This window comes from Camelus ferus, chromosome 19 (genome assembly GCF_009834535.1).
Source record: "Camelus ferus isolate YT-003-E chromosome 19, BCGSAC_Cfer_1.0, whole genome shotgun sequence".
Lineage (NCBI taxonomy): Eukaryota > Metazoa > Chordata > Mammalia > Artiodactyla > Camelidae > Camelus > Camelus ferus.
Window position 1 is genome coordinate 33,925,685 of NC_045714.1, and position 13,544 is coordinate 33,939,228.

The following is a 13,544-nucleotide window of genomic DNA, read 5'->3' on the forward strand; positions in this document are numbered from 1 at the left end:
CATCTCACTCGTCCTTTCTAAAAGTATTCCTTGAGTGTCTACTATTCCTTGTGCCTAGCCCTAAAGCTACGATGCTGAGACAGCCAGGGTCCTGGCAGCTTGGGTCGTCTCCTTCAACACCGCCAGGGGCAGGCAGAGCAGCCCTGACAGAGGTACTGACTCGTCCTAGCTCCCCAGGACTGTGACAGCCAGAGTGGGTCCACACAGCCTGCCTCCCAGCACAAGGCTCGTCCTGTGAACACCAGCCATTGGTGACATCCAAGGGCACCCTGACAATGGCCCCAAGGCTTCTTCAGAGCTATTCCCTTGAAGGATGCATGAAGGAAGGACATGGCCTCTATGCTAATCCATTCAAAGAGTCTGCTACGTACAAGGGTTCAGGTGATGGAAACTTCCAGAGAGACACCAACTACGTGCTGCCATGTTGAAAAAGAAGAGAGATAACACCAACAACAGGCTGGAAGGGGGCTGAGAAAATGACACCCTGACACCTGTCACTCTCTCACACGGGCACGCACTTTGGCCTAGACATGCCCCTTGGGAAGTCATCCCACAGAAGTAGCTACATGTGTAACAGAATACGTCCCAGGATGTTTAGTGCAGCCTTGATTATATTTGCGATAAGCCACCGACACCCTGCAGCCCCGGCCCCGCTCCCAGCAGGGCACCCTTGCGATGGCAGCCAGCGAGGCCAGGCAGAGGTAGGAAGGAGCAAGGCAGAGGGAGGCGGGCAGATGGGGAACGGTGACCGTGATCTTTGCTAGTAGAAGAAAGCAAGAGAAAGGACAGGATGCTCTCCCTCCTTCCCTGCTTCCTTTCTTTAATGTGTAATTATTAAATTCAAAAGATCTATAAAGAATGTACCAAACCGTTACCAGTGGTACTCTTGGAGTGTGGGATTTGGGGGAAGGGAGCTCATTTTAAAATTCTGTATCCACTGACTTCTAGACTGTTCTATAATAAGCATGAGTTACTACTTTTAACATTAAAAACAAAAGTTAAGAGCCAGGTGAGTTGGAGTGGAGGCCTCACCAGGGTGTTCATGTGTGTCCTGGTCCTTCTGGGGAGCAGAGGCCTCCAGGGTGAGGTTGGCGCTGACCGCCTGCTGCCCGTCATGCTCCACCCGGCAGGACAGCACCTCCCCTCTGTGGGCAGACGAGTTCACCAGGAGCCAGCTCGTCCGGTTAAAGGTCCCGTCCTTGTTCTCCGTGAAGGTCGACGCCGTTTCTATCCGGGACACGTTTCCATTCTCCACCCAGCTCAGCTGGAGGTCTCGGGGGTAGAACTGCTTCGCCTGGCAGGTGACGTTCACCTGGGTCCCTGCCATGGGCTGTTGGGTGACCTCCAAGGTGGGCGGAACTGAAACAGCACAGGGCAGGAGCTCTGACCTTGTGGAACAGAGAGGTCACAGGGCAGGGGCTGGAGAGCAGCTCCCAGCCCAGCAAGGGGGTGCCTGAGGACAGAGCCAGGCATGCAGCAGGTGCTCAAACACTGAGTGTGCAATTTGCATATCAATGAGATCCTAAGCACAGTGCAGGGCACACAGCAGGTGCTCAAGGACTGGTTGCTCCTGTTAGGGTTATAATGTGGGGAATCAGTAAGCAACTGGCATGCAGTTGGAATATAATAACTGCAGCCAAGTAAGTGAAATCCCTAGGCACTTAGGGGCTTGGCTTAGAGTAGGTGCTCAGTAGTTGGAGATGCTGTTGTAAGTAAAGGAAACTGCTGAGCACAGTGCTTGGCACGTGGCAGGTGTCACCTGGCAGCTGCCATTAAATCAGTAGTGAGTGACCAGCACATGGAGGTGCCTGGTGGTCGGGAAGGACTGTCAGGAATTCAATTCCAGGCAATTCAAGGCCTGGAGCCAACAGCAGGGGGAGGAGCAGGTGGGGCTTGGGGGCAGGTGTGGGCTCGGGCTGGTGTGAGGGGCATCTACCTCGGATGGTCTCAGACAAGTAGGCAGTCCCACGGAGAGGAGGGCCCCCCTGCAGGGTGATGTGGTCCACCTCGCAGATGACCTGGGAGTGAACATCCCCTGGGGCCAGCACCACCTTGGCTGTGCTGGAGACGCTGTAGGAAACGCTGTCCCCCTCCGGGTCCACGCTGGTCTGGGAGGCTGTGATCTCATTCCCATTTTTGAACCATTTCAGGGAGATGGTTCTGGGGGAGAAGCCGTGGGATGTGCAGTTGAAGCTCACCGTCTGCTCAGGTGGGGCCCTCGTGCCGGGGCCTGATACCACGGGAGGAGAGGGTTTGGCTACAAAAGGAGCATTTACAACAATGAACATAATTGTCATTATCATCACTAATGATAAGCTTGCAACGCAGTTAAGAACGTTCACATATTTTTTTAAGATTTTGTTTTCAACTTTATTTCAATTCAATTTTGTTGCAGGGGGAGATAATCAGGTTTATTTAATTTCTTTTTTTTTTCCATCTTTTTTCTTTAGTTTACTGAGGATTGAACCCAGGACCTCATGCATGCTAAGCATGCGCTCTACCACTAAGCTATACGCTCCCCACTAAGAACGTTTACATATATTATGTTTTAATACTTCTATTAGGTCTCGGAAGGCAGTGTCTTCATCCTCATCTGAGGAGACACACAGGTTCCCAGAGGTGAGCTCTGAGTCAGGGCCAGGGCCAATATGGTTTCCAGGCCTGAGTTCAAAGTCCACCTTCTTTCCTCTGCCAGGTAAATTCCCACCAATCTGGGCACAGGAACAAAAGACCCGATGGCTGCCACTCTCCTATTAACTCTTCCTAGCTGGGCTCCCCTGGGAAACTTAACTCCCATCAGAGAAGCGTTTACAGAAGTAAGTGCAGGGGAAGCAGGGGTGGGGCGGGACCACCACGGATGCTGGACCATCCTGGGCTGCAGACGAGACATGTGGCCGGGGCCCCTCCCAGCTCCTTATCTGTGAAACGGGACAGCAGGCATTGTCCTTCCTGGGGTTGCAGTGAGGGTTCAGTCTGGCAGTGGAAGCATCCTTGCTTTGAGTAAAATCAAGATGCTTCACAAAACTAAACAAAGATTTCTCTTCAACCTGGACTGTATTTATATCCAGAGCTCTCCCTTCAGGTATTTATTAATTTACTCCATAGTTTTCATTCTCTCCACAAATATTCCAGTAGGACAAATGTGCCAATCCCTGAATTTCAAAGGAAAAGGGTGAAGGGATGTTTTTCTGAATCTGGGTTCTTCTCTTGGGTCAGTTTTGAGTTGAAAGCAAAGGTCACTGAGAGCTGAGAAAGCAGAGGTGGTTAATTTCTTAATTGTTATTAAGTCAGAAGAGACACAGACACAGGCCCGTGAAGCAGGCAGAAGCAGCTCCCGTGTCCTGAAAACACACACAAATCAGAGAATCAAAGTGAGGGTGCAGGGAGAGGGCTATAGCTCAGTGGCAGAGCACGTGCTCGGTGTGTACGGTGTGCATGAGGTCCTGGATTCAATCCCCAGTGCCTCCGTTAAAGAGAAAAAAAATGTGAGCACAGTTTCTTCCTGTAGAAGTTCCTATAGGGTGTCTTCAAATTGTTCATTATTACCCAATATCGCCTGTAAAAGTCAAAAGTCGACAGACAGCAAATATTACAAATATTTGCATTTGTCAATAGTTAACCGGCTTCCTAAAACTCATGGAACATTTTAAGGATATAGTAAGAGGGTGTTACTTGAATATGTGAAGTTATAAAAACACCAGCATTCTGGATGCCCCCAGAAGGACGAGACGCTGCGATCAGCCTGAGGCTGGCTGATCCACCCATGACCTTCAGCTCTTCAGTTCCCTCCACCCGCCCTGAGAAGGGTGCCCGAGTGGGGTCCCATTTACAGGACGAGGCTCAGGGAGGACGCAGCTGGCTAAGGACACCAGCGAGGAAAGGTCAGAGCTCAACTCAGCGCACACAGGGCTGATTGATTTTAGGGTCTCTGATCTTTATCCTTGAGCCTCAAAATCTGATTCTGGACAAACCTAGTCAGACGAGTGAGGATGTATGTAAAACACAGAGCCTGGTGTACAGTAGGTGCTTAGTGAACAAGACCTGTGATTGTTATCACGTGATCTGGTCATTCCTAGTTCTGAAACTACCTGTGAATTCCTTAGGCGGTAAGAAGGCAAAACAGAAGCTCAATGGAAGCACCAAGAAGAGTCTCAAATCCTGCTCCATGCAGCTGCCACATAAAATCCACATGAAAAAAGGAGGAGAAATACCAAATTATGATTTTCCCTCTATTTTTAATAGTCCCCTCAGAAAACAAGTTTGGGGAATTGGCTCTCAACACATGTGAGATCACAGGTGTTTTCCTGGTTACTCGCTCTTTACAGAAAGCTGGAGGCATTTTGAAAGGAGGGAGGAGAGATTCCATCAGTGCCACGTTGGTGTGTTGAGGCAGGAGGGCTCTGGGCTGAGCAGGAAGTGTCTGCGGGGATCCCAGCGCCTGTTTAGACACAAGTCTCTAAAGCTGGGGAGGTCTCCCCATCGACAAAGCTCCAGGCTGAGGGTGGTCTGGGCAGCCCCTCCTCGAGGCTGGAGAGGGCAGGAAGCCATGCTCAGGGAAAGAGTGCTCCCGGGGGTGGGCTCTGCCTGCCACTCCACTGGGCTCACTTTCTTGGGCTACTAACAGCTGGGGAGTTGGGCTACCCAGGCACCATGGGGACCCGCCTCTGTCAGGGAAAAAGCCCAGCTCCGTCTGTGACCTCAGAGAACACGGAGCCCAGGGCTTCTCCGCCCAGGTTGTGGGCAGCATGCCCTGCAGGAGTTAATGAGTCAGCTGCCCGGGCCCACGTGTCTCCAATTAAACCAGGGTTTCTAGGGTGGGGATGGGGGCTGGGGATCTAGTCAATGTTACCTAGGTGATTCCGATGGGCAGCCAAGGTGGAAAGCACCCGGTCCCACCCCAACCCCAGTTATACTCAGTTCTGTAGGGAGTGAGCTGTCCGAGGCCTCCGGCTTCGGCACATCAGAGCTAATGCTGGTGGAACACGTACTCTGTGCCAGGCTCTGCTCTAAGCTCTGTACATGGATCCCTCACTCAGTCCCTGCAGTGGCTCTGGGAGGGCGGTGCTGACAGGGATGGACCAGGACCCCAGCCCCCAGTGCGGAGAGGGACGCGTCCGAGGTCCCAGAGCCAGGACCTGGAGGAGCTGGGATGGGAGCCCAGGCAGCAGGGCTTGGCCTAGGAGTGCAACCACTGTGCACTGAGGCTCAGTGACACCCTAGCCACCACAACTGGGGCTTTTAGAACCTCTCCAGCCATCACAGACCCTGAAAGGCAGCCAGAATTACCACCATCTCACAGATGGGGAAATTGAGGACTAGCGGGAACTGAGACTTGCCCAGAGCCCAGCCTGTCGGGACAACACCATCGCTCACTGAGGGGCTGTTCTGTCACCAGGCTCATTGTATCCTCAGGACATCCTGCAAAATTGATGTGATTGTCATCCTTCTACAGGCCAGTAAGCCCTGCAAAGAGAAGTGGGTCACAGCCTTGAAACAAACTCAGTTTGGGAGATGCCTACTCTGTGTTGCTGATTTAGACAGAGCACCTCAAATCCTTTCAACTCTCCTAAAAGGAGACCCTGATTATCACCATTTTACAGATGAGAAAACTGAGGCTGAGTGAAATGTAGGAACTGTCTCCTCACTGTACCCCCACACCGTGTCCCAGAAGTATTTCCCGTCACCTCCAAGCTTTCACGTCCATCAACAGAGCAAGTGCCCATCTTCCGGATCCCTCACACTGACCACCACCCTCCCCTTTTCCCTCTGAGATTCTTGACTTCAAGCAAGGATAGGGAGGAGTGCCCTCCGGGGGCCCAGGCCTGGGGACCCTGTAGCAACAAGGGGGAGACACGGGCTCCTGACACCTGAGTCTAGAACATGAACTCTGTCCACACGGGGTCCCAAGCATTTAGTATGAACTACCGCCCCCTCCTCATCCTCAGTCTGCAGGGCCAGGAGTGGGCGTGCCTGGTGCTGCTGGGATGCAGCAGCCCCTCTGCTCTGTCCTCGCTCCCCTTCCCGGAGCTGCTCCCACAGGCCGCTCAGTGAAGGGGCGACATCACAGCAACAGGGAGAAAAGGACTCCTGGGGCTTCTAAGTGCGCTGAGCCCTGCCTCATAGGAGCAGGTTCAGGACATCATGAGACACTGCAGGGTCTGTCTGTCTGGTATGGGTTGTAAAGGCCGCCCCATCTCACACAGGACTTTTTTTATTTAAAATGCTTATTGCCGAGAAACAGAACAATACAAGATATAAAAGGAGAGGGTGGAGTTTTCTCCCCACTTTGACAAGCACAGTGGGGTGTGCAGAGAGCTGGGTGTGAGTCAGGCTGCTTGGGGTTCAAAGTTTGGCTCCCTACCTGCTCACCAGCCAGGTCCCCTCTTGGAGCCTCAGTGTCCTCATCTGTAAAAGGGGCACAGATGGCCCCTCCCTCAGAGCGCTGGTTATAGGCAGTAAATGCCAGGAGGAAGATTCAGCTTCTGACAGGCTGCTGCCCCCTCACCCCCTCCTGCCTCCCTCCTTTCTCATCCAGGGAATCATCTGGGCAGGTGCTTGGGGAAGAGGATGACAGTCTCCTGGGAGGCAGCAGGTCTGAGTGGCACCGGAGCCAGTTACTAGCTGTCTTCGGCTGTGCAGGGGACGCACCCCCTGGGAACTTTAGTGATATCTGCAATAGCCAGCTTCCTTGCCAATGTCCCAGTATTTAGCAGGACTCGCTTGTACCACGTCTAGGAAGGAAATTTGGTGATATCCACAAATTAAAATGCACACAGTCTGTGACCCAGCAATGCCACTTCCAGTGGGTATTTCCCCCCTTGAGTAGAGTGATGCGTGGACAAGGTTATCCACTGAAGCGCTGTTTTAATAGCCCAACATCAGGAACAACTTAACAGCCATCAACAGCAGACTGTAAAGGAAAAGATGCGATCTCCATCCAATGCGGTTTCTATAGCTGTGGAAACAATGGGCAGTCTAGGAAGGGGCAGCTCCAGCTGAGATGGAATGCTAGACTTGGCATCATGTGGTTGAAAGTTGGGAGAGGTCCCCAGTCAACTCTAGCTTCAGGGTCAGAATGAGAGGGGCATTCTGAACCTTTGCGAAACTGATAGAAATGTTCCCTGTTCAATGGTTTGGTCTAACAAGCTTTTCATCAGCACCTACTATGTGCCAGGCTCTTCCGTGGAGCCAGTGCCCAAAAAGTGCAGGAAGGAGACTTGCCTCAGTCAGACTGGGTTCTGGAAGGCTCCCCTCACGCACTGGCCACGTGACTGTAGTCTGGGCCCCGTCACCTTGTGGTCTCAGGCTCCCCCTGTGTACACAGGGGACTGGGCTGGATAGTGTCTAAAAGTCCTTCCTGTGCTGAAATTTTAGGATTCAGGATCCTGGGCCTCTGACAGAAAACCCTAAATGAGCACCTTTGCTACCTCAGTGGGGCAGCCCAAGTCAGCCACATGGGGAACCTCTGTCCTGGGTGCAGGACATTCTGAGATGACCCAGCTCTGCTTGGAGACTTCAGTGACTGAGTCACATGAGGGTTTTCCTAGCGCTAACACCCAACCTCTGAGCACCTCCTCCAACCAGAGCCGTCAGAGTCAACAGCGAAATCTGTGCCTTTAGTTATTTCTTCTCAGTGTGATGTCTCTAAGGATGAAATGAAGAAACATATTCTCCCCCAGCCCTTCCCCAGCCTGGATGGACTCTCCACATTGGAAGGGAAGAGAACACAAGCTTCATAGGAGAAAAGCCCTTGTCTGCTTGTTCACCTCTAATTCCACAGCATCCAGAGCAGGGCCGGGCACACAGTAGGTGCTCAGTAAGTGCTGAATAAAGAGAAGACTTAGCCACTCTGAGGGGAGCACTTTCTGGAGGCAGCAGGTGAGGTCTGCCCTGTGACGGGGCGAGTCACTCAGACTTTCAGCTCCCTCATCCCTGGAACCAAAGGGCTGGAAGGGATTGAAAAGACAAGGTATGTGGAGCCAGGCAGCCTGGGCTTCCAGACTTTTCATACCAATTACCAGCCGTGGGGCCTTGAGCAAATAGCATGACCTCTCCAGGCCTCAACTTCCCTGTAGACAGGAGGGAAATCAGATCATGACCCAGTCATGATAAAGCACCCACTGCTGCACCTGATTCTTATTTTTGCTCAAAGACAGGAGGGCATTTTGTTGACTCGTTGTCACAGAGCAGGGGACGAGGGGCCCACGTGTACTCACCACTCACAGTGAGCCGAGTGCCTGGTCCAGACTTATACTCCACGTCACCAGGTAATCCTCTCTGGAACTTCACACAGTAGTAGGCACCGGCGTCTGCCGGGGTGATGTTACTGATGCGGATGGAAAAGTCCATGTTGTCTCTCTTTGTGGTGTCTGAAGCATTTGTTACTCGGGGGAAGTGGCCTCCTTTGAAATCGTAGATTAACTCGCGGCCTGGCCCTGTGCCCCTGAACCACCTGAAAGGCCCCACAGGGACCAGGGAGGTCGTGGTGCAGCGCAGAGTGGCCGTCTCTCCAGCCGCGACTGACACTGATGTCTCAGGCTGAATCACCTGCAGCTCCTGAGCCGCCACTCCTGGAGGGAAACACAGAGCAGTTATTCATTCCTCCTCATGTGATCAGGTAGGTTTTCTCACGTGTTTACCAACAGCAGGTTTCACTGACCAAGAGCACCGTGAGCCGGCCTTGAACTCAGCCCAGTGCAGCTACCATGGCAAGTGACTCTCACAAAGAGCCTGTAATATGAGATACCAACACAAATGAGGAAACTGAGGCACAGAGAGGGTAAATGACATGGCAGTGAGCAGGTCTACGCTCCTGAACTTCCTCTAGGAGACTCATGTCTCAGCTGGGCTCTGAATCCAAATCTGAATTTCCAGGAGGAAAGGGCACAGTGTTCCTGACAGAGGGAACAGCCTGGGCAAAGGCCCAGAGGTGGCAGCACAGTGCGTGGGGGGCTCTACTAAGATTCCGGATTCTGTTCCAGGTCTGGCCCAGGAAGCAGGCCCTGAGTAGGAAGCCGTAGTCAGCAGCCGGGTTTGGTTCAGGCTGTGGACTAGTGAAGTAGGAGGACTTGGGTGCGAGTCCTGGCTCAGAGCTGACTGCTGTGTGACCTTGGCTTCACCCGGGCGACCGAGAAGATTCCGCAGGTACCCCTCCGAGTGTCCGGGCTGCATCCTGCCCGGCACCGCGTCACCTGAGTGCTGCCCTTAGTTTGGGCAGGTCCCTTTACTGCCCCCTGAGCTTTAGTCTCCTCATCTGTCAGTTACTATGGCCCTGTCTTGATGGATCCCTGGTAGGAACAGACCACACGTCTAGGATGGGACAGTGTCAAAAATAAAGTGTCTGGTCTTTGGAGCCATCCAGCCTGGTTTCAGACCTGGCTCGCCTTTTATTCACATCTGATCTGAGTTTCTCACTGCTTTAAAGTCTCAGTTTCCTCATCTACAAGATGGGCAGACTGCCCCAGCCCTTCGCATGTTCTGAAAAGAAAGTGAGATCCCACGTGGACGTCATTTAGCACCAAGCGGGCACAGGGAAGCTGCTTCATCACACACTGAATAAATGAGGATGAGTCCACTGCTCAAACTTCACTCCCACCAACCCTTTCAGATGCAGGCCGGGCCCGGGCTGGATGCTGGGACACACAGGGGCTGGACCCAGGTCAGGCCTCAAGTGCTCCAGGGCTGGACAGCTGGAAGGGGTCCTAGAGGTCTGTGCTGGGGAGGGGCCTGAGCCCCAAATTAGAGAGGACTGGGACACATGAACAGGGGCTCCCAGGAGATTGGGGGAAGGGGGACACAGTAAGAAGGTGGACAGGTCGGGTGAAGATGCTGTGAGAGGTGCTACCGATGCTCAGGGGGAGGTGCGGCTGGGGCCCCGATTCAGAACAGGGTTGAGGGGGAGAAAGTACCAGTCATGAAGACCTTGGAGAAACACACACACAGACACACACACACACACACACACACACACACACACACACATGAGATAGGCAGAGGGAGGGGCAGACAGACAGAGATGGAGTGAGAGACTGAGACAGAGGGAAAAAGAGAGAATAAGACAGTGACACGGTGTTGTGTCAGCCTGGTGGAGGTGCAGACAGGCCATCTGGCCTCTGCCTGGTCACGAAGTGACCCTGTCTTGGCATGATCTAGTCCACCTTTGCCTTGGACATCAGCCAGGGTTGCAGCCGATGCCCTGAGCAGCCCCCTCGCCTCTGGCTGAGCAGGAGAGACACTGTGAATTTGCCCACCAGCACATGGCCTGGAACCACCTGCTGAAAAGGGGCAGGGCGTCCAAGGGAAGGGAGGCCCACAGATTCCCGCCTGCCCTCACTGCGGGCAAGCCCAGGGCTTCAGGACCAGCCTCTCATCCCCCTGCCCACAGTCCCAGCCCTGACTCCCACGCCAGGGATTGCTCAGTTCCCTCAGCAGGTGACGGCGGCCCCACCCTCATGGTGCAGGGAAGAAACCAGAGTCCCCAGAGGGCAGAGTTTCAGGTGGAGCTGGTGGCCAGGTGTGTGAGAGGCACACGGAGGAGGCCCACAGAGGCAGGCAGGACCCTGAGACATCCCAGGTGGCTCAGCAGCTGCCAAGAGCATCCAGCCAGGAACATTCCCAGTGGGCCCACATTCCACATGGGAGACTGAACTGGAAATGCGGCTTGGAGGAAGCAGGGGCGCTGGGGCCAGCAGGCCTGGGCGCGAGCACGGTCCTGCCCCAAGCCAGCTCAGTACCTGCCCTCCGTGGGCCTCCACTCCATCCTCTGCAAAGTCACCCCCCAGGATATGACTGTGATGACTGCAGACCGTGACACGTTGGACATAAGTGCCTCCATGGTTTCTGTTCCCATTCTTACCAGATGCATTATTATATACTTGATCTCCTCTGGACTATCAGGTTCCCCCCAACCAGGGCATAGTATCAACACTTTTTGTGTGTGTGTGTGGTTGGGAGGTATTTAGGTTTATTTATTTATTTGTTTTTTAACGGAGGTTCTGGGGAGTGAACCCAGGACCTCACACATGCTAAGCACATGCTCTACCACTGGCTACACCCTCCCCCGGACGTAGGATCCACAAGGAACTGTTTCCATCCCCCTGCCTAGAACACTGCCTGGCACACACCAGGCCCTCAATAGATGCACGTTGAGTGATCACATTAGTGAAGGAAGGAAGGAAGGATTTCACGTGCTCCCAGGCAAACCCTCTCCCTGAGCCTCTCTCTCCTCATCTGTTTAAGGCGCTGCTACAGGCAGATCTGGGAGACGGCGCGAGCCTGGAGCCTGGGACAGCGCCGGGCCCACAGACGCGGTAATAAATGGCAGTTATTATTACCCATATCAATACCACGGCGCGGGGCTGTGAGTCAGCAGCTGGTGCGGGAGCCGTGGGAGCCGGAGAGGAGGTGCCACGGCGGGCTGAGCCAGGCTGAGCTGGAGGCCCGCAGTCACACCCGGGGAGGCGACAATAAAATCTGGAGTGGTGTAGGGCTGCTCCCTACCCACCCCCCCCCCCTTTTTTTTTTAGCTCCTCTCAAGCTCTCTCCACCAACTGCAGCCAGATTTAGGAGGCTTAATTAATTAGCTAGTGTTTATAAAGCGTTTGAAGAATTTTAAAAGTGCGACGTAAGTGCCAAATATTATTTTAATCTGTGTGAGTGTGTGTTTTTCCAGCAGAGTTTTTCCCTCGCTCGCTTGCTTTTCTTTCTCTCTGCAGGTTCTGTTCTGGGAAGCGGGCTTGTTAAAAAATCCCTCCTGCGGTTCTGGGCTTGGGGTCATCACGCTGGCATCACTGACAAACCCATTTCCTGCTCTCTCCTGCCCTCCTGGCAGAGACAGTGACTATCCAGGGGCCAGAACCGTATCCAGGAGAGAAGGGAAGCTGGACAGGCAGCCTCACACGCTGCTGGTGAGAGTGGGAACATCCTTTCGGGAAAGCAGTGTGGCAGGATGGACCATAGGTATGAAAGATGTTCACCAGCCTTTGCTGGACTGTTTCATGAGGACATAACCTCAAATATGGTGTGGGGTTCCCACAGAAGAACTGTATAAAAGTTGGAGAAAAACCCAAGTGGTCACTGACACCGGATGGTTCAGTGAACTGTGGCCTGTCCCCTCCATGGAATTACAGGTAGCCATCAAAAATCATCACCATGAAAACTGCAGTAATCTGGAAATTTCTGCATGGTATAATTTTAAATGACACGGTGGTTATGCAAATAAAATTTGTTCATTGCAAAGTATTTAGAAAAAACAAAACAGTATAAACAGAATAATAATCCCATAGAATACCATCAAAGATAACTGCAATCAACACTTTGATGTTGTTAAAAGTACAAGTGAATAAAAGCGAAGTAAAATCATACTCAGTTACGAAAGATATGTGCAAACATTTTGCTTCATTCATTCAGGTGTTCTTATAAAAATGAAAAATTGGAAATATCCTAGTTTCCAAGAAAAGGAGACTGACTGATGCCATGATGGTCAACCCACGTGATGATCAAGTGTACATGTAATGAAACGATTATAATTATCGACACAGAAATAGATCATGAGATCAGAGTCAGTTACTGATCTATGTTTTCAGTGTGATCCCAAACTTCTAATTTTGACAAAAATGTATATCTGATACTGAAGATTAGCAGTGATTAATTGTGAGTAGACTTCCAAGGGCTTTTGCTTTTATGGTTTCTGTTTGTGTTACTTGTGCCATAAAAAAGAAGAAAAACTGCTTTCAGTATGATCGTGACTTTGTAGACTAAAACTATGTATAAACTATGTACGTATAAAATAAACTATGTATAAATAAACCACTGCAAATACCATACAAAACTATAAAATGCAACTCTCTTTGGATCATGAATCTAAAACTGATGGGGTTTTCTTTTTTTCCTTCTATTTTGGATATTTTCAGATTTTCTAAATGGATGAATATCAAAGAAAATTTACAGTATCCCATTTTGTAATGAGAAAAATCTATACATGTAATGTGTATGTTACATGTGTGTTTATCACGTGAATGAACCTCCCTTGTAGGAATTCTGTCTGTTTTGTTCACTGCTATTTTCCCCAGCTCCTGATGCAGTGCTTGGCACAGAGCAGATGCTCAGTAAATATTTACAGCCTGACCAATCAAATTGTCTAGGAAAAAGGCTCAGAATGATAAACCCCACGATATTCAGGTGTGTTACTTCTGGGAAATGGGACTGGGGTGGACCGGCACAGGAGAAGCCAAGTTTTCTACTTCATAGTAAATAATATATTGAAGTCTCTCTCTCCCTCTCTCTTTCTTTGCATGAACATTTATTGCTTTTGGAAAAATATTAAAGTAATGAAATAAAACCAGTGAGTATCTAATGGAAGAAGTCAGCATAGTGGGTGGAATTTGTTGTAAGAGGAACTCAGTGACCACAGCGCAGGGCCGGTCAGTGATGCATTACTGGAATCTATTATGCACCAGGCCCTGAGCTCAGGGCTGCTGAACGGCTGGGTCCTGGCCTCACTGAGCCTGCACACGAGCGGAGAAGATAGACTTTAAAGAACTAAC

At 51.6% G+C, this 13,544-nt stretch overlaps 1 protein-coding gene across 2 annotated transcripts in view; it reads right to left on the minus strand.

Moving 5' to 3' along the window:
* The window catches only part of SIRPA (signal regulatory protein alpha), a 43,978-nt gene that overhangs the window by 15,310 nt on the left and 15,124 nt on the right, over positions 1 to 13,544 (minus strand). For both annotated transcript variants that reach the window (XM_032461985.1, XM_032461986.1), the window contains exons 3-5: positions 8,217 to 8,570; positions 1,937 to 2,257; positions 1,033 to 1,359 (exon numbers count right to left, since the gene is read on the minus strand). In XM_032461985.1, the coding sequence (XP_032317876.1) occupies positions 1,033 to 1,359; positions 1,937 to 2,257; positions 8,217 to 8,570 (1,002 nt within the window). The remainder of the gene's footprint in view (positions 1 to 1,032; positions 1,360 to 1,936; positions 2,258 to 8,216; positions 8,571 to 13,544) is intronic.